Source organism: Rissa tridactyla, chromosome 2, assembly GCF_028500815.1.
Source record: "Rissa tridactyla isolate bRisTri1 chromosome 2, bRisTri1.patW.cur.20221130, whole genome shotgun sequence".
Lineage (NCBI taxonomy): Eukaryota > Metazoa > Chordata > Aves > Charadriiformes > Laridae > Rissa > Rissa tridactyla.
This window is the reverse complement of record NC_071467.1, coordinates 106,036,893-106,061,137: the sequence shown is the minus strand read 5'-3', so window position 1 is coordinate 106,061,137 and position 24,245 is coordinate 106,036,893. Positions and strand designations below refer to the sequence as shown.

At 41.7% G+C, this 24,245-nt stretch overlaps 1 protein-coding gene across 8 annotated transcripts in view; it reads left to right on the top strand.

The window, feature by feature from the left end:
* The first annotated feature begins 7,858 nt into the window (after positions 1-7,858).
* Positions 7,859-24,245, top strand: part of ICE1 (interactor of little elongation complex ELL subunit 1) — a 36,499-nt gene continuing 20,112 nt past the window's right edge. For 2 of the 8 annotated variants that reach the window (XR_008464669.1, XM_054189857.1), the window contains exons 1-12: positions 7,860-8,395; positions 9,233-9,291; positions 10,852-10,887; positions 11,331-11,348; positions 12,126-12,237; positions 13,248-13,324; positions 17,238-17,275; positions 20,035-20,117; positions 20,386-20,425; positions 20,515-20,571; positions 22,314-22,403; positions 22,488-22,541. Coding sequence is in view for 6 of the 8 variants with exons in the window: in XM_054189857.1 (XP_054045832.1) it covers positions 8,318-8,395; positions 9,233-9,291; positions 10,852-10,887; positions 11,331-11,348; positions 12,126-12,237; positions 13,248-13,324; positions 17,238-17,275; positions 20,035-20,117; positions 20,386-20,425; positions 20,515-20,571; positions 22,314-22,403; positions 22,488-22,541 (742 nt within the window). In the remaining 2 variants the exon portion in view is untranslated. The other 6 variants (XR_008464670.1, XM_054189856.1, XM_054189854.1 and 3 more) reach the window with 6 other exon arrangements.

The following is a 24,245-nucleotide window of genomic DNA, read 5'->3' as shown; positions in this document are numbered from 1 at the left end:
CCCATTGGACACATTTTTTGCGGAATGAAATTGTCATGCGTAATAGAGACAGCTTAAAATCAATTCAGAGAGCAACCTGGTATGAGTCTTTGGGAGAATAAACTTTTAGCATCTGTAGTATCCTGTGTCAAGGATTTCCATAGTTCAACTGAATATTATGTGAAGAACCATTTTGTTTGTTTGTTTGTCTTGAAATGGTTACTCAGCAACTTTATTTGATGTCCTCAGTTCTTATATCACAAGGCAAAGTAAACAGTCCTTCATGCAACTCGAGTTCTGACAAGCTTTTACAAAAATACGTTGTTCACCTCTCTTTTGTCAGTGTTCCTGCAGCTTCTTGCGTGTATTACCTACCTTTGTAGCCTTCTTTGAATCTTTCTGGTTGTGTTATATCCATTTTTCAGACTGCTGAAGAACAACTTGCAACATACAAGATAGTCATGTGACGGGTTTACACAATGGCTTAGTGATAATTTCTTTTCTTTGCTTACTACCATCAAATGTAATTTAAAATAATTAAGAGATTCAAAAATATTTCGGAGATGCGGCAATGGATGACACACACGGTGTAACTGAATATCTTTCATTCTTCCAGGAAACTAAGTTAAAATGACTTAAAAGAATCATGTTAAAGTTTCCATACAGGATGCTTTTTTTATCTGTTGCAGCAGTATTTCAAACTGCAGTATAGGTAGTTTTGGATGTCTGCAAACTCATGTTGGAGGAGATATGAGAAATAATCCTTTGATGGCAGACCACCCATTCACTTACATATTTTACAGATTGTTATTACTCTGATATCAAATGAAGCAATAAAGTTGAATTTCCTTCAAAATGCAAGTATCTTGTTTTATCATAACTAGATTTTTTTATTGGTAGCTGCCAAAGTTCACAAGCTGTGAATGATTTAGAATTCAAAGGACAGAAGTTATTTCTGTCTTTGTGTACAAACAATAAGTCTAGTCTCACCTTTTTGTCACTTGAATAACTCGGACTCCACTCCTGCTCCTTAATATTTCGCAAGGGACAACTACCAAGGGAAGATCACAATCTCCACAGGAGCCTCCATTCTAACAATTACACATAGCTCGTTCAAAGACAGGGGACTCACATTCGAGCTTAAATGCAGTTCCTGGCTCCATGAGCAGAGGGCATGTATAGAGGTCTCAAGTAAGGCTACTGAGAGCTCTCAGGGCTCTGCCAGCAGCCTCCCCTTACATCCTCCTACGTCACTGTCACATAGACACTCCAGATAAGTAATACGGGGCTTTTTCATAGCCTCTGCAAGTGGGTTCATGTGCTGTTTTATTGATGGTATGTTTGGCATGCCCTGGGTACGGTGTGTAACAGCGTATGTGTGTTTGATCCCAGAGCATGCCAAGAGGACTGTTTTAAAGGGTACTTGCCAAAAGAGTACACACTTGTCCACATTGCTACCTCAGTCCTATCGCAATAGCTATCCCATAGTTAGCCAAGGCATGTTTGGAACAATGTTGGCTAATACAGTCCTGAAGCATTGTGCAAACAGTTAAACAACTGGGATGATCATATGCCGTGTTTACTCCTATAGAAGATTATTATACTGACTCCTGCGTTTAGATGCTACTGGAGTGGATTACTTAAGATGGAGAGCAATAAAGTCCAGTGGATCCTTTCTAACAGAGGCTATCTGTTGTCGGTTGACCTTGGTTGGCACACCAAGGCGTGCTATCGTTCCTCCTCCTCAACAGGACAGGGGCAGAAAATATGACAAAAGGCTTATGGGTTGAGAAAAGGACAAGGAGATCACTCAGCAATTACCATCCCAGGCAAAACAGACTCGACTTGTGGAATTTAACTGAATTTATTGCCAATTAAACAGAGTACAATAATGATAAATAACAACAAACCTAGAAACACCTTCACCCCACCCCTCCCTTCTTCCCAGGCTCAACTTCCCTCCGAACTTCTCCACCTCCTCCGCCCAAGAGGCACAGGGGGTCGGAGAATGGGGGTTGTGGTCAGTTCCTAACATGTTGTCTCTGCTGCTCTTTCCTCCTTACGCTCTTCCCCTGCTCCAGCGTGAGCTCCCATCCTCGTGAGACAGTCCTTCATGAACTTCTCCAATGTGGGTCCTTCCCACAGGCTGCATGTTCCAGCATGGGTCCTTTCCGTGGGGTCACACGTCCTTCAGGAACGAACTGCTCCAGTGTGGGTTCCCCATGGGGTCGCAGGTCCTGCCTTGAAAACCTGCTCCAGTGTGGGTTTTTCTCCACGGGGCCGTGGTTCCTGCCAGGAGCTTGCTCCGGTGTGGGCTCTCCATGGTCTGCACCTTCCTTCATGGCATATTCACCTGGTGCAGTGTGTGGTCCTTCACAGGCCACAGGGTAGATATCTGCTCTACTGTGGACATCCATGGGCTGCAGGGGGACAACCCATGTCACCATTGTCTTCACCATGGCCTGCAGGGGAATCTCTGCTCTGGCATCTGGCACACCTCCTCCCCCTCCTTCTTCACTGGCCTTGGTGTCTGCAGAGTTGTTTCATATTTTTTCTTCTCTCTCCCAGCTGCTGTTGTGCAGTGTTTTTTTACCCTTTCTTAAATAGGTTATCAGAGGGGCACCACCAGCATTGCTGTTGGGCTCAGCTTTGGCCAGCAGTGGGTCCGTCTTGGAGCTGGCTGGAACTGGCTCTGTCAGGCATTGCGGTAGCTCCTCTGATAACTTCTCCTCTGATGACTTCTCACAGAAGTCATCCCGGCAGCGACCCACCCCCCACTCCCCCAAAAAAGCCACTTTGCCACGCAAACCCAAGACACTATGATAAATATCTGCTGAATGGCAATTGTAAATTATAAGCATTAATATAACTCAGCTATGACAGGACTGCAACAAACCCCAAGTTCTACATACAAAACAACTGCAATTCAAAACACTGACTAAATCAATCCACTTTTAATGTTTATTTTCTTGCTATTGCTGAAAAGAACTGTAGCATAGTCAATATGTAGTCACTGGCATCAGAGAACTGGCTGTGAATACTGAAACAAAACCAAGATTCCAGCTATGAAATCAACTATCTTTCAAAACACTTACTAAAGAAATAATTTTGTGTCTTACATAATGGTTTTAATATTTTATTTTCTATTTTCTTAAAAATATTTATAAAAGAATCAGGGCTTCCTTGCTTACTAATGAAAGTATTTAACCCAGGAATAATATGTAACTGAAGCCTTATAGCAGGAAATTTTTTTGTTTCCCAAGAGAATTTGAACTGACCTAGTCTAACAAAACCCCACAACTGTTGGTTGAATATATTCTAGTTATTTGAAATGTTCCACTTTTTGAGCTATTCCTCCAGAAAACTACAAAGTAGAAGTGCAAAATGCAAAGGACCAATATCCACTGAAATAAGCAGGAGTCTTTCATTAACTTCACTCAGCCTTCATCCTTTGTCACTATGTTCCCCCCCTCCACCCCCCCCCATCTAATAAAGGATGGAGATTCTCCTTAGCCCGTCATTTTACTGCTAATGTATTTATAGAAACATTTTTTATTGGCCTTAACAGCAGAAACCAGGATAAATTCTAGTTGGGCTTTGGCCCTTCTAATTTCTCCCTACGTAGCCTCACATCATCTTTGTAGTTCTCACGAGCGCCTTGCCCTTTCTTCCAAAGGCCATAAACTCTCCTTTTTTCCATAGCTCTCTGTTCAGCCAGGCCCATCTTTTTCCCCAACATCTCACTTTTAGGCACATGGGGACAGCCTGCTTCTGTGCCTTTACAACTTCCTTCTTGAAAAACATCCAGCCTTCTTGGACTCCTTTGCCCTTCAGGACTGCTTCCCAAGGGACCCTGTCAACCAGGCTCCTGAATAAACCAAAGTCTAACATGCAGATTTTTTGGTTTTGATTTGCTCGTAATGTGATGTTCTAACCTCTGACTGCTATTTCTGGCTAGCAGCTGCTTCATTATGCTGCTTCATTATGCTAGTTCACATCTTGATTTTATGTAAATGGTAGTAGTACTTCACTGCTTTCTTTCAGCACCTATGCATTTTTTTAATGAAATAGACCTTCATACTCAAAGTTCTTCACCAATGTAAAGAAAAAATAAAGTAGTATTATGCATGAGTAATGACAGTCACTAATAATTTCTCCAATTAATAAACTAATAAAAATCAGCCTTAAGTTTGTCCCAAGTGGGACAAAGCATTAGGATGCTTCAAACACTATGTCCATCCAATGACATCTCAAACATCATCCAGTCACACAGAATCACAGAATCACAAGATGATATGGGTTGGAAGGGACCTCTGGAGCTCATCTAGTCCAACCCCCCTGCCAGAGCAGGGTCACCTACAGCAGGTTGCACAGGAACACGTCCAGGCGGGTTTTGAATGTCTCCAGGGAGGGAGACTCCACCACCTCTCTGGGCAGCCTCTTCCAGTGCTCTGCCATCCTCAAAGTAAAGAAGCTCCTCCTCATGTTTAGGTGGAACTTCCTGTGCTCAAGTTTGTGCCTGTTACCTCTTGTCCTGTCACTGGGCACCACTGAAAAGAGCCTGGCCCCATCCTCCTGACACCCACCCTTTAAGTATTTACAAGCATTGATAAGATTCCCCCCTCAGCTGTCTTTTTTCCAGATGAAAAAGACCCAAATCCCTCAGCCTTTCTTCATAAGAGAGATGTTCTAGTCCCCTAATCATCTTCATAGCCCTTTGCTGTACCCTCTCCAGCGGTTCCCTGTCCTTCTTCAACCGGGGAGCCCAGAACTGGACACGCTACTCCAGATGCGGCCTCACCAGGGCAGAGTAGAGGGGGAGGATGACCTCCCTCGACCTGCTGGCCACGCTATTCTTGATGCACCCCAGGATGCCATTGGCCTTCTTGGCCACAAGGGCACATTGCTGGCTCATGGTCATCCTGTTGTCCACCAGGACTCCCACGTCTCTTTCCACACAGCTGCTCTCCAGCAGCTCAGCCCCTAACCTCTACTCGTACGTGGGCTTAGCCCTCCCCAGGGCCAGCACCCTACACTTGCCTTTATTGAATGTATAAGATTTCTCTCTGCCCAACTCTCCAGCCTGTCCAGGTCTCGCTGGATGGCAGCACAGCCTTCTGCTCTGTCAGCCACGCCTCCCACTTTTGGATCATTAGCAAACTTGCTGAGGCTGCACTCTATCCCCTCATCCAGATCATTGAGGAAGAGATTGAACAGGACTGGGCCCACTACTGACCCCTGGGGAACACCACTTCTCACTGACCTCCAACTAGACTCTGTGCCCTAATCATGACCTTCTGAGCTCTAATCTTTCAACCAGTTTTCAATCCACCCCACTGTCCATTCATCTAACCCACACTTCCTAAGGTTCCCTATGAGGATGCTGTGGGAGACCATGGCGAAAGCCTTGCTGAACTCAAGGCAGACAACATCCACCTCATCTATGCATCCACTCATGCCATCACAGAAGGCTACCAGATTTCCCCTCAGTGAATCCATGTTGACTACTTCCAATAGCTTTCTTTTCCTCCACATGCTTTAAGTCTTTTAAGTCTCCACAGTCCTTTAAGTCTTTGTTTATGGAAGAGCTCAGTGGGGAGTACGTGGAAGTAAAACTACGGTGCTGGATTAATACGAGTTTCTTTCACACTTAACTATAGTTAATAAACTTTTCTGTTATAAAGCTGAGACTGACAGAGACTATGGTGCTGTCACACTGACAAGATGTGAAGATGGTTAGGCATCTTCATTTCCTCTGCAGAGCCTCTCTAATTGCACCTGTGATCAATATTGCCTTCAGTTCCTGGTGATGAGAGGATGACACTTTTGTGCTATGAATGACCACTTGAGTGTTTGTGCAGAACCTCTTTGGGAACATCAGCGTCTGATTCTTTCTGTTCTACATTCACAAGAAACAGGAAGGACAATTTATGTTGTCTCTATGAGCAACAGTAAAGAAGTTATGTTTAGGTGCTGCTGGATATTTCAGTTCTGCTAAACAAACACAGTAACACTGCAGGCATCGTTTCCTTCTTTTCAAATGGCCCCATTCAGCAATGAGGAGATTCACAGCTATCAACAGTGGCCAATTTTCTGTTTCATCATCAACAAAAGAGATCAAAGTCTCTGTGACTCAGACCTCATGGTATACACAGCTTAGCCCTGTATAAGCCTACTGTTGAACTCACGGGGCTTTTTAAATGCCAGATCTAGAATCCTCCTCTTTGAGCTCCTGTCTGCCCTTCCTAGTGCCCATCCATCCCCAGGCATTTTCTCCGAATTCTGATGTGCTCATCACTTGTGATATAATGAAGCAGAACTTCATAACTCCAAGACCTCCAACTCAAGTTAAGTGCAATTAAAAAAAAAAAAAAAGCATATAGTTTACCTTACTTTTTCATACTGTTTGTTTTAAATCTCTTAATTTTTTGAAGGAAATGCTTCTAATAACTAGTTTTTGTAGGGTGTGTTAAAACAGAGTTTTAAAATATTTTCTTCTTGTCAAGGAGTGGGAACTTCACATAAAAAATAAAACGGCAATACTGAATTTTCATACGTTTCCTTGCCTAGGTCTGCATGTATTCAGAGTCTGAAGCATTGAAACTTATGCGCTTTTACAGAAGTATAAACAGCTAGACAATTTGGGCATCTTCAATGTTAAAACATAATTTTGAGAGTAAGATTTTCACTTAAGCATGAATGGTTGTAAGAAACACTGAACTCCTCAGAGAACATCTTATCTATTCACTTATTTCTGATAGAGCATAGTTTCTTTCTGCAGAACCCTGGCCTTAACTATCTCATCTAACAAAGTGCCTTGATACCTGACCTAACCTCTCAAATCAAAACCAAGTAGCACTCAGCTCCATTCCCTAGGAAGGGCACTTCACATGGGAAATTTACTCCAGAGGGAGTGATTCATTTCACTGACAGTGTTCCTTAAGCTCTACTCCTGTTCTAACAAGTACTTTATTATCTTGTTGTAAACTTATGCAGGAGTTACAAGTTTCGTCATCTCAATCAAGGTCCAGTTAACCATGCAGCTGTGTGCACTGTTGTTAGTGAGAAGGAAGATTTAATTTGGCTCTGGAGATCTAGAGATGAATAGTGACTCCTCTGAGGACTATGTACAAACTACCAGGAAGACAAGAGAGAAAAAGCCTTTTGAAGTACCTGGATAAACCATGAGCCAGAGAAAGTTTCAGGTAGACTAAAACAGGAGCAACATCGCAAAGAGCATTCAGTAAATAAAAGTCCAACACCATGAGCTGAACAGAAAAACCCACAAACTAAGTGACACTGTGTGCAACTATCTACCCTGCGTACTGGATACTGAATGACTGCTATGGAAATAATGCGATGGGACGGTACCTCGGGAGTGGAACAACACAGTCAGCAGTTATTATCTTCTTTTTCTCTAAACAAACGATAGCCTGGCCTGCAACACATGAAGTTTTCTCCTAGCTTACTCTCTATAAAAGACGTTGTGTAAGCGATAGGTGCAGCCAGCCGTGATGATGACGAGATGCTGAATATGGCCCTTAAAAAATCTGTTTATGAATGCCTGGACGAAATGAAAAACTTGATCCCTTGCCACGAATACCATGCTTGCACAAGATGCTGTCGGGGAGAGATGAACTGGTATGCTGCCATTTTAAGAACGGGTTCTCTGTGTGTCCCGGGAGTAGCAGCGGCCAAGCACGGCCGCGTCTACACAGCAGCTCCAGCTCGCCAGCGGCCAGCGGCGGAGCAGAGGGCGTGCGGCCCAGCGCGGCGCGCTCCACCGGGGCCCGAGCGCCGACGCTCCCGGCTCCAGCGGCCCCGCCCCCGCCCGTAAGGGGAGACGGCTGCGCGGTCGCCGTCGCGCGCGCAGGCCCCGCCCCTGCCCCCGTCCCCTCCGGCCTCTCGAGCCAGGCGAGAAAAGCTCCCCCAGCCCGCTCTTGCGGCGGGACTGCGGCAGCGCCCCTCAGAAGTGCCCGTGCTTTTCTTTTTTTTTTTTTTTAAAAAAAAAAAAAAAAAAGTATTCGTAGGAGGCCGTGGCAGATGCGGGAGCAGCCGTTCCTTCTCCTTCAGTGGGACAAGACGGCGTTCACCGGGCGTTTTCAACGCTTGGCGTGTGGGGAGACCGCCGTCTTTTCCGCGGCCACTAGTCAGGCAGCGGTAGCGTCACCCTCGAGGAGGCGCGGGCGAGCTGGGTCCTTCCTGAGGCGGAGGCGCGGCGTGTGACGCAGCTTGGGCCGTGGCCCCGCGCCGCTGTCGGGGCTGGGCGGCGGGGCGCGTGTGGCTGCGCCGGGCGCTGCCGGGGGCATTGGGGCCGGCCTGGGGCGCGGCGGTCACTATGATGCCCGGAGAGACGCCGCCGCCGCCGGCCGGGACCGCAGCCGCGGCCTGCGCGAACTGCGGTGTTCTCCAGCAGGTAGCAACGGGCCGCCGTCCCTGTGGCGCTGGAGCGCCTGGGGGGGAGTTTTTGCTTAAGGACGCGACCGTAGGGCTACGCCGGGCTGCTGGCGGGTGGGAAGCGCTGGGTGCCGTAGTCACCGTTCCCGGTGCAGCGGGAACTTGGATAGCGAGTGTGTCAAACGGGCTGTGTAAAAGGAGCAGCAATGGCAAGCTTTAGCCAGGCGAAATGCGGAAAAGCGGCTCCGGTCTCTGCAGTGTGCCTAGCGGGATCTGCTTAGCGAATTTCTTTGTGTATCCTTTTGAGTTTGCTTCGATGCGGTGGAAGGAGTGTCATCATTCACCTCCTTTCTTGAGCGCTCGTAGGCGCTTTGAGCGATGTTTATTTCACCTTTAAACGAGGGGAAGGCCCTGCTTGAGAGTTCAAAGGGTGGAGGAGGTCTTGGGACACACTTGGAATGAATATGCATTGGGAATCTGGGATATCTAGGCTCAAATGAGCTAGATGGCGTCTGTTGGTAATGTTCTGCCAGAGCTTAATTCGATTTTGAGACGAAAAAGTTACGGGATTTGTGGTATATAATGCTATATAGTACTGTAAAGGCAGAGTTTGAAGAGCTTTTGTAGTAAAGCCTCATCTAAGTATGCATACTTGTGGAGCCTGCATTCTTTATATGTATTTGTATGAATATATTTTTGGTGAATTGCTAACTTGTCACTAAGAGAACTGAAAAAAAGACGACAGATTACTGGATTGTGTAGAACATGAGCAATCAGATTAGGAGTTATTTACACTGTATATTACTGTTTTTTTGGGGGTGAAACTTCTTTACCAACTTCAGATTCTTCCTTACAGAATATAAATGAATATGTAGCGGCACTAATTTCACTGAAGCAAAAAATGATTGATGGAGAGTAAGTACAATTGCACAAGTGGTTGTTGGGTTGGTTTTTTTGCTTTGGTTTGGTTTTTGTTGTTCTTAAAGCAATGCATCAGATGCATCTTGTGGAATGTAGGTATTTGTTAATGCACAAAACTAAATCCTCCTCAGAATGAAAGTAACTCTTCACGAACAGGTCCTAAATCTAGACTGTAAGACTTTAATTTATGCCCTAAAACATCTATGTGTAATGGTAGTAGAACAAGTAGGATGGTATAACAGGGCTATTTTGTGTAGCTATAATAGCTTATATATTATTACAAATACTAGCAGAAGCAGCTCTTTGAAGAGACTTATTCTATTTTATCTGCTGTGAAGAATATAGTACGAGAATAAAAGTCAAGCACAGGTGCATACGAGCCTTTTCAACAGAATTTAGTCCGAGCATTAAGGTGTGAAATGCTGTTTGGATTAAATATCAGAACATGAAAAGTGAGGCTGAACATCGGTCAGAATGTTCTAAAATGCTTCCCATAGTTTGCTTTCTCTTCTGTGATTGCTTCCCCCTTTCAATATCCATCAATGTATGATTGTATGGAATAATGTATCGAGATATGTTATGTATACCTCCGTACTATGGCCTAATATCCTTGCTAAGTCTCCCAGTTGCTAACGGTTTATTTCTCATGTACCCTTTCCCAGATACATGTCAGTCTGGCTTTAGGGAATCTAAATTCCAGTCCTGCATTCTGGTTTCCAAAAAGTGTTTAAGAGAGCCCTTGCTGTCTTAACTGGGACCCTTTTCTTCAAAGCTCCTTTACTCTGCGTCCATAGATACCTCATCCTACCTCCAAACTTTCTGTCCCTCCGCCAGTGCATACATTTCTTGTGGGAATTACCTCTCCTTCAGCTACTTGCACCTCACCCCCTTTCTTTTTTGCCTTACTTGTTTGCTCCTAACTGTTGCAAGAGAAAGTAGTGCAGCCCTCTCTGTATTGGAGTAACTGCCATGGTATTTCTCTTTCATGTCCTTTCTTCTCTTCATTCTTAATAACCATAACGTTTGAGGAAAGGAGAGAATAGCTTTCCTTGGTGGTGTCCTATGGCCCACTGCAGACCTTGTATCAGAGTAAGTGTTACCCTTTATGGCTGCTAGGAGAACAGTGTAAAGATTAAAGCCTTTTAGGATCTTTGAACTGTTTTTCTCACATTTCTGTGTTCTTTCCTAGGAAAACATCCTTTTAAATTTGGGAACTAGGATATGATTTTGTGATTAAATGTATATTGTGTTCTTTACCTAAATAATGTTTTTTTTGTGTGTGGTTTTTTTTTTTTAAGCTGCAAATAGTTAATCGTTACAAATTCATGTAACAGCTAGTTGTTTATTTTCCTCTGTTTTAAAGCAGTCTAATTTGAGGTTTGAATGGCTTAATGAAACAAAAGGGTTATATTGACTACTATTAGAAAACACAAACCAATCTTACACTTTCTGCATTTATCTATAAAGCAAAAGGAAAGGGGTATCCTAAGACGTGATTGTTAAAATCGGGTGAGAAAATGAGTAAGTCTTTCTTTGTTTTTTTTTTCTTTGCAGTCGTTTGCTGACAGAGTATCAACAGAAATGCACTGATATCCTTTATTTTTCTATTAGTGTTGTTACAGAATTAGCGTATCAACATTTGTTATAAGAGGGCTTGAGGTTTTTTACTTTAAGTTAAGAGCTAAAGCCTCTAGTAACGAACAGACTGGGTAGGCTTTGTAAAGCAAAAAGGGTTTGGAATTAAAACTACTCACTTAAAATCAGGCTGTGTCTAATATATGGCTTAATATGGACTATTTGAAATCTGCGTTGCTGAGAATGAGTCAAGTTTTTTCATGCGACAGAAGAAGCTCTGTTTATTCACAACAAACATGTTGAAATGTTTCAATTAAATACTTAGTTCTGCAAGTCCTGGGGTTTTTTTGGGTGGAAGTCTTTATTGGATGTTTCTTTGCAAGTGGTAATTGGATTGAAAATATACTTGAGGACGTTTGATAAACCGTTTTTAATTTCTACCTTAACAAGAGATTACAGCTTCAGTTTGCTGAGCGGTAAGTTTGATTTAAACTCTTTACTAAAGATGCTACGTTCTTGGTGTCTTGGACAGTTTTAGGAGTCTGATGTTGTAACAGCAACAGCCCTGAGCCTTTAATGTGGTCCTTTCTTTTGCCATGCTTTCTAAGCTATAATTAGCAAAGATACCCTTGATGAAGAGAGAAGTCTGTCCTTCTACAATACCTGTGTGAAATTCTTTCCTGGTCTTGTGTTATATAAAAGTCTAAAGTGACCAAGTGGAGATGCAGAGCTCATCTTTTGGTGTTGCTTGAATGTAATCATATTTAGGGTGACCCTGTTTGTACGAAGCATTTTGTCTTAGAGTTGTGGATGTGTGCCCTTGCTTACTCTACTTGATTATAGAGGAACAGGCAGCATGTAATCTTCACACACTCCATCCTGCCTGCTGAAAAATCCTGCAATTGGACTGTTCTCTTATTTCACAGCACTACCTATGTAGAGACACTTATTCCTGGCACTTCAGTGTAGGCAGCTGGGCAGTACTCTTGTGTGGCACATGCCTTCTGCTTGCATCTAGCTTTAGGCTCACTTTAAAGTTTTTAAATCAGATCTTGGATTTTCTTTGAATGTAAAATGTTGGAAGGAAAAATGAGAACACTTAGACTCTTAAAAGTCTTTCGGTATCTCACAGCAGTTTTCTATGGGGGAGAGCAAAATACTCTGACACTTGCCTGAAGAATCAAAGTATTGAGTTTGAAAGCACCCATATTTTTTGGAAACTCTTTTTTTTTAAATTACACTTTCTGTTTCAGAGAGATCTTGGCTCTTCGTTGTCAAGTGGAGCAGATGCTACAGAAAATCCTGCCTCTGGAAAAGTGTCAGGAGGAGTTGGGTTCCTTGAAAGCAGAGTTGGAAGAGAAAAAGGTGTGCTTGTAAGGTTTAAATAACTTGCACTTTTTCTGTTGAAGGAAATGCATATATTTCGTGCACATCTTAATGAAGCAGGCTTTAATAAGCCCAGTTGTTATTTCTGGCACATTGGGTCAGGCAGCTCTGGTTTTAGGTGAAATGCATTAAATGGCAGCAAGTTTCAGATGGGCAAAAAGTTCAGGCTCTTTTAGTTACTATGATTTTTGATCACATTCTTTGGATTTTATTTGCTTATTTCAGAAGGAAGGAGATAAATTCAAATTCCGTTGGTTTTCTGTTCTGATCTTATTAGATTACTGTACTCTATCTGTACTACTAAAAAGGTGCGAAGAGGCTCTGTGCAGAATGGGATTTGCTCCTGTTACTGTTAATGCTTTTACGTTATTAGCTATTTGAGTTTATTCCTAATTTCTCTCCCATCCCTTAGCTGAGATTCAGCCTACAGAAGAAAAGCTTTCGACTATTCAAATTACCTAAATATATGTATTTTCTAGACATTAACTATTATTTCTGCAAAAAATACCCCACCCTCTTCCTTGTAGTTTTTTCATACTGGTACAAGGTAGGATATTAACATTTGTCTTGTCACTGTACCTAGTTTTTCTCTATGTTAGGACTGTTTTTTTCAAATCCTCTTCCCTCAGCAGGCATTAGTAGCTGGTGTCCTGATGACACTTTTTCAGAAAAAGCAGGATTATATGTATGGTGTATAACAGTTGTGCTCTTGACTTCAACTTCAGGATCCTATCCAGATAAGTGAATCTTGGAGGCACATACTCAAAAGATACATAGATAAAGATTTATTTGTTTGTTTGATTGTTTGATTATTTTAAGTCTTGCCTTTAAAGAAGAAGAATAACCTGACTTTTCAACTTGCTTGTTTTCTTATTGAATATACTTTTTTGACTCTGCACTCTTTTCATTAGAATAGGTAAATTGTCTGCTGTCTATTTTATTTTGGTCTCAGTAAGGACATATTTTAACTGTGCTTTCTTTCTCCACAGAGTTCTCTCAAGATTTATCGGGAGAGTCAGCTGGAATATGTTAAAATTAAAGAAGAAATATTAAACAGTGATGCTGTGTGAGTGACGCTTCTTTTTTTCCACAACCTTTCTTCCCCCCTCTTCTAGAATTTGGTCTTGTACGTTACCTAGTTATGCTTTCCATTTTGCTAAAATTTTTATGCTTATGGGTTCTTAGAACAGGGAGTTGATGGAAGAATAGTCTTAAATTTTGTAGCAAACACTCTGGAAGGTAGTATTAGTTTAATTATTATCCTGTCCTGAAGTGGCTTTTGGTGGTTGTTAGCAAAGGTTTTTAAGTAGAGCATAAGATTGGAGAAGAAGCTGTAGTTGCTCCAGTTTTAAGTGGTTCTTAGTCTTAGCTTTTTGTTATTGCTATCTGTTTCCATTGTGCTGATAAGTCTCTGAGGCCAAGACATAAATGATATTGCCAAAGTGATCTGCATTTAAAATCAGTCCTTAAAATAATTGTTTTTAAAGAAACAGCTCAGCAGACTCTGAACTGTCCACCATGTTTGAAAATGGGCAGGAGGGATTTGGCACCAAAAATAAAAATGCAGAAGCCATTTTTGCTGCCATAGTACAGGATATTGTGAAGCTGTGCCTTGATAATTCCCAAAGCTTGTTCTTCCACTGTTCAGTTACTCAAAGGCTTCCTTGCTTGGAGCGTATCTGTGTGTTACCATGTCTTAGAGCTCTTGATGGACTGTCTAATGAATTTGTCTCATTGCTTTTTAACCCTGTTATACTCCTAGTCTCTAAATCACCTGTATCAGCAATGTGACTTCTCACTATTGTATGGAAGGGTACTTACGCTCTCAAAAGAGAGCCAGCTAATATGCAGCTGGGTGTTGTGAGTTAGTAGTCGTGGTTATTTTTCTCCATGTGCATCACTTTGCATTTACCAACACCAGTGACTGCTCTCTAGTCCCTTGGGATTCTAAGACCCTTCTGCTGTTATTTTCATAGTCAGCTTTTATTTCTGATTTGTTCCAGCACCCATCCCAATGGGGTTCCCATTGGTGGCTCCTTCCTTTCTTCCTTGTAAACTGGCTATTGTTTTTAAACTTTGTTGTTCCTAAGCTATTTTCTTAATAGTGACGGATCAAGGGAGGTGATCATTCCCCTCTACTCAGCACTGGTAATGCCACACCTGGAGTACTGTGTCAAGTTCTGGGCTCCTCTATACAAGAGAGATATGGGCATACTGGAGAGAGTCCAACTAAGGGCCATGTAGATGATAAAGGGACTGAAGCATCTCTCAGATGAGATGCTCTTTACATGGCTGGTGAAATGTACGGTACTCACAAGCACAGCAGCAAGTCACTATCATCCAAAATACTGTACAAGCAGATTAGCATTGTTGCCACTAACTATTGTCATTTCTTCTGCCAGACTGCACCTATTTTGCGTATAGATACTCTGTCCTGTGAGCTTAAAGGAGTCTTTAGCACATCGTCCTATCTAAGAGCAGCAGAGAGCAGCTACCCCATTGCTGACTGCATCTTAGAAGGGAACTGATCCCCCCCTAATGTGCTGCCAATAGATATATCACCCATCTCCTGTCTGTCACTCATATCTTCAAGAAGGAGGAGCTAAGGAACTACAAGTTGGTGAGCCTCACCTTGATCCCTGGGAAGGTGATGGAGCAGCTCATCCTGGAACCCATTGCCAGGCACACGAAGGACAAGAAACTCTGCAGGAGCAGTCAGCATGGCTTCAACAAGGGGAAGTCATGCTTGACCAACTTGGTAGACTTCTATGATAAACTGACATGCCTGGTAGATGAGGGGAGAGCAGTGGCTAGTGTCTCCCAGGCCTTCAGTAAGGTCTCTGACACTGTCTCCCATTAGCCTCATAGCCAGTCAGGCTGTTGCTGTAGGGGCTGGCTGAGCAGACAGTGAGGTGGATTCAAAATTGGCTGAATGGCTGGGCCCTAAGGGTGGTGATGAGCGGCACAAAGTCTAGTTGGAGGCCTGTAACCAGCATCTTCATGTTAGTATCCTGGTGGGAGAGGAGGGAGACCGCATACTCAGTCCAGTCCTGTTTAAGGTCTTCGTTAGTGATCTTCATGATGGGGCAGAGTGTACCCTCAGCAAGTTTGCTCGTGATACAAAGTGGGAGGATTGGCTGATATAGGCCAGAGGGGCGTGCTGCCATCCAGCATGAGCTTGACAGGGTGGAGAAGTGGCCTGACAGAAATCTCATGAAGTTCAGCAAGGAGAGGTGCAAAGTCTGGTGAGGAACCTGGTGAGGAACAACCACACACACCAGTATATGCTGGATGCCACCCAGTTGGAAGACAACTCAGCAGAAAAGGACCTGGGGGTCCTGGTGGAAACCAAGTTGAACATGAGCCAGTGATGTACCCATGTGGCAGAGAAGGCTAATGGTATCCTGGTCTGCATTAGGCATTGCTGCAAGCCGAGGGAGGTGCTCCTTCCCTTCTACTCAGCACTGGTGAGGCCACACCTGGAGTACTGTGTCCAATTCTGAGTTCCCCAGTACAAGACAAGCATGGACATACTGGAGAGAGTCCAGTGAAGGGCCACAAAGTTGCTTAAAGGACTGGAGCATCTCTCCATTGAGGAAAGGCTGAGAGAGTTGGGACTGTTCAGCCTGGAGAAGTGAATGCTCAGGGGCGATCCTATCAATGTGTATAATTACATGAAGGGAGGGTGTAAAGAAGATGGAGCCAAGCTCTTTTCCATGGTGCCCAGTAGCAGGACCAGAGGCAAGGGGCACAAACTGAAACCCAGGAGGTTCTCTCTAAACATCAGGAAACACTTTTTTTACTGTGAGGGTGACTGAGCACTGGCACTGGTTGCCCAGGGAGATTGTGCCCTCTCCATCCTTGAAGATATTCAGAAACCATCTGGGCATGGTCCTGGGCAGCGAGCTCTAGATGGCCGTGCTTGAGCAGGGTGGATTGTACATGATGACCTCCAGAGGTCCCTTCCAACCTCACCTGTGATGCTATAGCTACTTTATATACCTTTGACGTTGAGGGCATTTTAAGCAGTAGGTCACATTTTGAGAGCTGAGTTTCTTCAGAAGCAGAATTCTAGTGAATTGTTCATAAAAGGAATGTTAATCTACAGTTACTGTGAAATAATTTAGGTCAAAAATTACCTCTCAAATCCTTTGTCCCGATCTGCCATTCAGAGCCAGCGTCAAAGTTAGGTTGCTCAGGACCTTGTCTAGTTGAGTTTTGAATGTTTGCAAGGATGGCAATTCCCCAATTCTGAGCTTATAACAAGTCTGATAACTTGAGACAAATATACATGTCCACTGTGAGGAAGGTTTTGGGTAGGAAGTCCCTCCTACAGACAAGTTTGAAAGAATTACTCAAAATGTTAGACTGTTCCAGAAGTAAGGTTGCTGAATTAAATTAAAAGATCACATTCTTTCTAAGGAGGAAATATATATGACAGACACAGTTGTTCTTTGTATTTATATTTTTCAGCTTTTGAGTATTACATGTCAAAGGTGGTCAGTCATCCTGTTTCTAAGTGGGGTTTTGAATGTATTCCAGTTAATGTCTGAAATGATGATTAAAGCTTATACATCCAGAAAGGCTTAGACTGTCCATTATACAAGTTTTAATATGGGGAATGGATGAACTGTGGTATTCTTCATGAAAGTGATCAGTGATCAAGCATTGGTAGCTTGTGTTTGTCAGGACAAAGTCCTCTTCTTACCACAAGTAGCTGAAAGTGTATTTATGTATCTGGATTAGTGGGCTGACTCCCTTAAAAGCAAACTCTGTACCAGATACAGCTATTTGTGTGAGAACGTCAGCAACATGCCACTGATTTAAGTTTTTAACTTCATGGACACGTTGGTCTCACAGGTCCCGGATCTAGGAAGTGTGTTTTCTCTGAAATGGCTAGATTTTGGGGTTTTTTTCCTGGCTTTTCATGCAACATAATTCTATACAAAAATCATGTATTATTGCCTTCTTTTTAACAGGAGAAAGAAACTGGAAACAAAAGTGAAGAAACTTGAAGGTAACTTTCTACATTGTGTTACTGTGCTGTTGTCCTACTCCATCTCTTGATTCCTTTTTGTCGTGGTTTGGCCTGGCCTGGCCACTGAATACTGAAATTGGATACTTCTTAGTCAAAGAAGTAATTGCAGCTTTATAACTCTGAGGCCCCAAGGAGCAAGGCAGGGCAGTACTGCGTGTGGTGCTTAGTCTCTGAATTACATCAGCCCTCCCGCAAAATGTTTTCTGTTGAGTATCTTAGGCACATGATGTAAATGAAGTTGGAAGGGAACTTCTGGTCGTGAAACGCGCAAAGGATGGAGTCTGCCCAGCCTGTCCAGGCAACTCACAGCATGGCTGTCTTCATGGTGAAAAAGCTTTTCCTTATAGCCAGTTGGAAACCCTCTTGTTTCAACTTACGCCTGATGTCTCTCCTCCTCCCACCATGCACCACTGAATAGTCTTGTTCCATCTTCTCGATACCTCCTTGTAGGTACAGGAAAGCTGCTCTTGGGTCCCTTTAAGGGTTTTTTTGTGGTGATTTTTTTTTTTTCCCTCTCAAGTTAATTAAGTCTAGTTCAGTGAGCCTGTTTTCATAGGGCATGTGCCCCAGCATTCTGGTTATCTTGGCAGGATTCTTCTAGTCATGTTTATAATCCTATTTAAATGTGTAGTGATCCTGGCATATGTTTTCTGATTTTTAAATATTCTGGCAGTTGGTTTTTTGTTTGCTTGGTTTGTTTTTAAGTAGAGATAAAGCACATGCCTTGTGGCACTGAGTTTTTCTTGTTTTGCTAGTAGAGGGTGGATATGCATAAAGCATTCTGATACTTAACTTGCTGTACTGTTAGTTGGCAAGGCAAATATTTTTCATTCATCACACACTTACAGCTGTGTTTAATTTTTTTTTTTTACACAGTTTAAATTACAGTGAACTGAGTGACTTGTATCTTAGTGTTAGAAACCCCCAAATGCCAGCCTCCTGAAGTTCAACCAGGCGAAGTGCAAGGTACTGCACATGTGTCGTGGTAATCCCAAGCACAAATGCAGGCTGGGCAGAGATTGAATTGAGAGCAGCCCTGAGGAGAAGGACTTGGGGGTGTTATTTGATAAGAAGCTCAACATGAGCTGGCAATGGGCACTCACAGCCCAGAAGGCCAACTGCATCCTGGGCTGCATCAAAAGAAGCATGGCCAGCAGGTCAAGGGAGGTGATTCTACCCCTCTACTCTGCTCTCCTGAGACTCCACCTGGAGTACTGTGTCCAGCTCTGGAGTCCTCAGCATAAGAAGGATGTGGACCTCTTGGAGCAGGCCATGAAGATGATCAGAGGGCTGGAGCACCTCTCCTATGAGGACAGGCTGAGAGAGTTGGGGTTGTTCAGCCTGGAGAAGAGAATGCTCTGGAGAGACCTTATGGCAGCCTGCCAGTACCTGAAGGGGACCTATAAAAAAGCTGGGGAGGCACTTTCTTACAGCGGCATGTGTCCTATCCTTGTGATAGGACAAGGGGCAATGGTTATAAACTAGAACAGGGTAGGTTTAGGTTAGACATTAGGAAGAAGCTCTTTACAACGAGGTTGGTGAGACGCTGGAACAGGTTGCCCAGAGAGGTGATGGATGCCCCATCCCTGGAAGTGTTCAGGACCAAGCTGGATGGGCCTTTGAGCAGCCTGGTCTAGTGGGAGGTTTCCCTCCCCATGGCAGAGGGGTTGGAACTAGATGATCTTTAAGGTCTCTTCTAACCTAAACCAATCTATGATTCTATAAATCCTACTGTGAAATACAGGTACAGGGTGTTTATTTTGATGAGCATTTTGGAGTTCCATTATGTGGCAGCAAGTTTTTTTTGCCAACATTTTTTGCCTCTTACCCCCGAAAACTCAAATTCTGTCAGAACTAGAATGAAATACTGTGAGATAGTTTGGATTAAGTTCAATTTGAGTGACTAGTTTACCTGTTTTGTTCTTTTCTCTGTTCATTAAGTATCCCACAGCCCGTGTTTTAGCCTGGTTTCTTTTGTCAGTCTGAAATTTTCCCATTACTGTTTTTTGTCAACCTACCACCTGAGCTGCCTTTTTAATGCTCTTTCTTTTGATATGCTCTTTTCTGTGACCTGATCTGATCAGCAGGCAACTTCCATCTGTCTTTTTTCTGCTATCCAAGTATTCCAAGTATAAGCCACCAAGCTCATCTCTCAGGAGTTCTCTCAAATAACTCTTTTGCTTGAGAATTTCCCTAGGAACCTCACATTCAGTCATCACTTATCTGCCCTGTACGTTTTATTCCCACTCTTCTCTATTAGTTGTGAGTGCTATCTACATCTTTCTAATGCAGTTGGCTATGGTGTTTTTGTCTTTAAAAAAGAACCCCCTTTTAAATAAGAGAATAAAACACATGAAAAAAACATTGCACCTCACTCTTAATTTTATTCCCTTATTTCACTTGTTGTATATTGTTCAGTACAGTATATAATGATACAGTACAGTATATAATGATACAGTACGGTATCATTACAGTATGACCCAGTTTTCACTCTTGCATATAAGTGAGAAAAGTAATAAATGTATTCAGAACAGTAATTATGCAGTGGAAGACAACATACTTGTATGCATAAGTTGTTGTCTTCATGAGCCAAAATATCACTTCAATAAATTTGTATTTCATGCTATCTACTTCTTTTTTCTGGTAATTTGATTTGCAGGCTGGTGACCAATACTACTTAAATTAATTGTCTCTTATATTGTAGTTTCTAACTTGTGTTTTCATCCTCTTTCTTGAAGAGGCTGCATCAAAGCATACACAGGACTTCAGACGACTGAAAACTGAAAAGAAAAGGCTTGAAAAGGAGCTAAAGAGGGCACAAGTAAGACTTTCCTGGTCTTTTGGATGAAGCTTCTTTTAGTATTTCGGGGGTGTGGGGAAGGAAGCTACTAGTAATAGAGATACTGAAATAGTAAAATTACATTTGTTGGGGATATTGAGTAACTAAACATAGCAGTTCGCCTTGAGAGAGAAATTTTCCAACTGAAGCATGACCTTTGAAATGTTGATTTAGATTTCATGCTAATTAAGAGTAGATGCTCTACAACCTATGTATGGCATGAAAAATTAGTGTTATTTAATTTTAACAGGGAAAACTTGACGGTGTATGTAAAGAGAAGTGCAGAAAAGGTAAGTGTTCACCTTTGATTGTGGTCAGATTTATTTGTGGTATTGTTCTGTTTGAACATTTCCTTTCCCTCCTCTCCTCCCTTGAATAGTTAAGCATGCGGAGACCCAGAGTTCAAGTGAAGATCTCACAACCAACATAGACAAAGGTAAGATCTCTTGCAAGACCATTCTCTGTACAGAACCAACCATTATGAATTTATTGCATCTCTTCTGGAGCTGCATTTTTGGAAACAGGATACTGACAGAAATGCTGTAGGAGCAAAGGTTGATACAAATGTGTTACACTGATGGAGGACTAATGTAATAGATGACTATTTTCAGTTTTGCAGTAGGGAAAATATTTGATGCATTAAAATGACTACTCTACCCCATGTGTGTATGGCCAATTGGTGTGCAATTATAAAACAGAATGCAAACACTGAGAAAAATACAAACAATCCCATTGTCTTTGAAGCTCATTGAAATTGTAAAGGAAGCATGCAAAACAAAAGACACGAGATAGGAGTGTGATCTGCTACAATTTCTATGTGAGGCTTTATAAACCAAGTGGAAATCCAGAATGTATAGTTGTTTCTTATCCTGTTGACTTTTTCCCCCTAATGATCTAAAATATCTGCTAAAAATTATCTGAATCTAACTGTATAATGGAACAAACTCATTCTAAACTTCCTCTTAAGTACTGATGCCAAACTTTAAACAAATGTCTTTTTTGCGTTTTTGCAATCTTCTAAAATACTGGTATTGCTTTTGAATTGTTTAGAAATTATGAAGGCAATTTTCAGGCAAAAGAATAACTTCCCTGTTCTATTTCTTGCTTTGCAATATTTGTATATAAAATTTGTTGCTAAAATTAAATTTTTCTGGAAAAGGTAGACCTTGTCATTTCTTGTATGCCTTGGCATATTTTTTGCTGCCTTTTGAATTGTACTAAATTGGCACCCAGTTTCATTTGTGAACTTGTAATTAATGGCAAAATGGGAAAATGAAGATCTGAGCTCTAATTTGAGCTTCAAATAGCAGCAAGGCTTTATTACTAATGAGAAATTTTTAGTACTGTTAATACCTGTCAGGCAAAATTTGTCAGGTTTTCCTCTTTTGCATTGAGGTTTTTTAATATGTCCCTTCATAAAATAGCAGTTTGCTGTGGTCTTTGACTTACAGAATGGGCACAAAATCAATAGTCTTGGTTCCTGATTGTTGGATATGATGATAGTTTTGGCATAAGTAGGTGGGGCGCTTGTGCATTTTGTTGAGTTTTTGGTCTGTTTCTCCCTCTCCACCTGCCCTTCTGGTTCTGGAACTAGGTTGTTTGGCATTACCTAGCAATGGTGCTGTTAGGACTCCAGACAATGTCTGCTAATGTTGTGGCTTGATAATAATTCAGACACATTTAATGTGCTGTTACTCCATGGTAAGACTAAGATGAGTTACTACTGAGTGGGCATAAAGAAAGAATATGATACAAATACTTCATTTCTAAAAGATTTCCTTCCCCATTTATGTTCATGTCACCTGAGTTGTTTTAGAAAGCTGTTTAATTTCACTAATGCTACATTCACATCTGCTTTTACATTTTACTCTGGGGGCTGCTACAACTTTTTGCCACCCACCCTCACCATAGAAAGGAAAAGCTAAAGCATTCTGCAGCTGTTCCTTCAGTCTGTTGTGTGGCTATAGCCAATACAGGATTCACTCCCTCAATAATAGCATCTAGCATTTATCTTTCTCTGAAGCTAAAATGCCCCTATATCCCTTGTCTTAATTTTTGTTGTGGTTGTTTTTTATTTTGTTGTAGACATATCTGTGTTGGAGTGAAAATAAAGAAACATAAGTTTTTAGCTCTCTGAACAACTGAGGTTTTGATTTATAAAAATATTTATTTTTACAGAAAAAATAAAGCTCTTGTTAGAAGAACTCTGGATGTGCATTGACAGGGCAACAGGAAAAAGAGAGAATCAGGAAAATGATCCTGCCTTGGGTGAGATGGAATGCAAAGTCTTGAAATTTTCTTGAAGCTGTCTCTCTTTCTGACCAAAAAATAAACATTGGTACATTTTTTCAGCTTCTGTTCAGGATAAGGCATGGCCTGAAAAAAGAAGACAGACTGTTAGAGAAGGTAGGTTCCAGTAAATGTGAATTTGTTAATATGCAAGTGCATTAATTCAGTGTTACTGGGATATCATCAGGTTGGTTATTGTTTGCATAACTTTTTTGACAGACTTGAATGCTTCCCTTGATGATTGTCTCATCAAGTACATGTGTGATTAGAATATTTGAAAAATATTTGCAAATACTAATTTGAACAGCCAAATAAACTGGAATGCTCTTCTAAATAAAAGCTGTTATAATCTGCTGTTGCAGTTGAGAAATCAGATTCTTTTACTATCAGCTGCTTTGACTATTTCTAAGTAGTCAAAACTCACCCCTCATGTTTTTATCTTAATTATTATATCACTATAAACTCTGCAGTATATAATGTGAATTACAGGATGCCAGTGCTCTTTTTAGTCTGAAACAAACACATGATAACATAGTTGGACTGTAAAATTGAAGAACCTGTTACTACAATTTTCTTCATTCATACCTGCCTGAATAATAATAGATAACAGTGCATTAATTTTCATATTGATGATGCAGAGAAACAAAATGTGTATTGTATGTGATATTCAGTAGAATAAAAATAATCTGAGTAGTTATACACATGCACGTTCACAGCAAACTTGAACTGCTTTAACTTCAGATAACAGATGTTATTTTCCTTCTGCCCTCAAGAGTAATAGGTGCCTTGAAACTGCATTCGTATTTCTGTAGTTGTCTCTCCAGTGTGTGCTTATTAATCTTTCATTTTTCTTTTCTTTTCTTTTCTGTACTACTTTAGTTTTCTGTAACTCAGGCTGTAGAGATACTGTCTGGGATAAGCACCTTGCGTTATTTAGAGCTTTGAAGGTAAACTGTTATCCTGTTAAGTCTGAAAATTTTCAACCAGTGTAGATCCCAATGAACCTAGTTTCAGATTGTATTCCAGTGGAATCCATTTTAGAGGTGCCAAAATATAAGGACTGACTCATAAGCCAGTTTATCAGCCTCACTCCCACCAGTTTAATGCAGCAGATCTGCAGCTCCAAAACTGAGCTAGTCCATTGTCCCCTGAGATTCTGAATTTGATGTCTTAATCAAGGGTCAATCAAATAACAAGAACAAGCACAAGAAACTGAAGTTTGAAATGTGGGTGATTTCAGGGGTGTTGGGTTCGAGTATTATCCCCTTCCCATTCACCACAAGGGGAACTTTAGATTTCAGGAGTCTTGTCCCATCTTTCCTATTCACATCTCAAGGAAGCTACAGTACTTTCACAAAAGGAAACAATTGTCCACTACAGTCCCTTCTAGTCATCCCTCTTTTGCTCTTCTTGGAGTGGCTAGATGCTTTGGGTTTGGTTTTTTTTTTTTTCCCCTCTTTAAGCCTTGGACAGCCATCTTCTTCTGCCTCTCATGAAAGTGATTATTACCTTGGATTCATAACAGCAAAATGCTTGTTTTTACAGATGCAATGTTCTAACAAAAAAAAGGATCTTAAAGAGTTTGCCTTAATTTCTTATCCCGTATTAAAATGGGTTTCATCTTAGAGAGCAAATCAGCTTGATGATAGTATTACTGAAGTATCTTTTCCAGAGACTGTCAGTTCATCTGTCTGCCTGGATCTAGTCTTTCAGAAAGATACTTATTTGGCTCAACTATGCTGTAAAATATCCAAAGCTTTGCATTACAATCAGTGCCTTCTCTGTTCCACCGAGGTTTACGACTTTAAATGGCATTTTCGA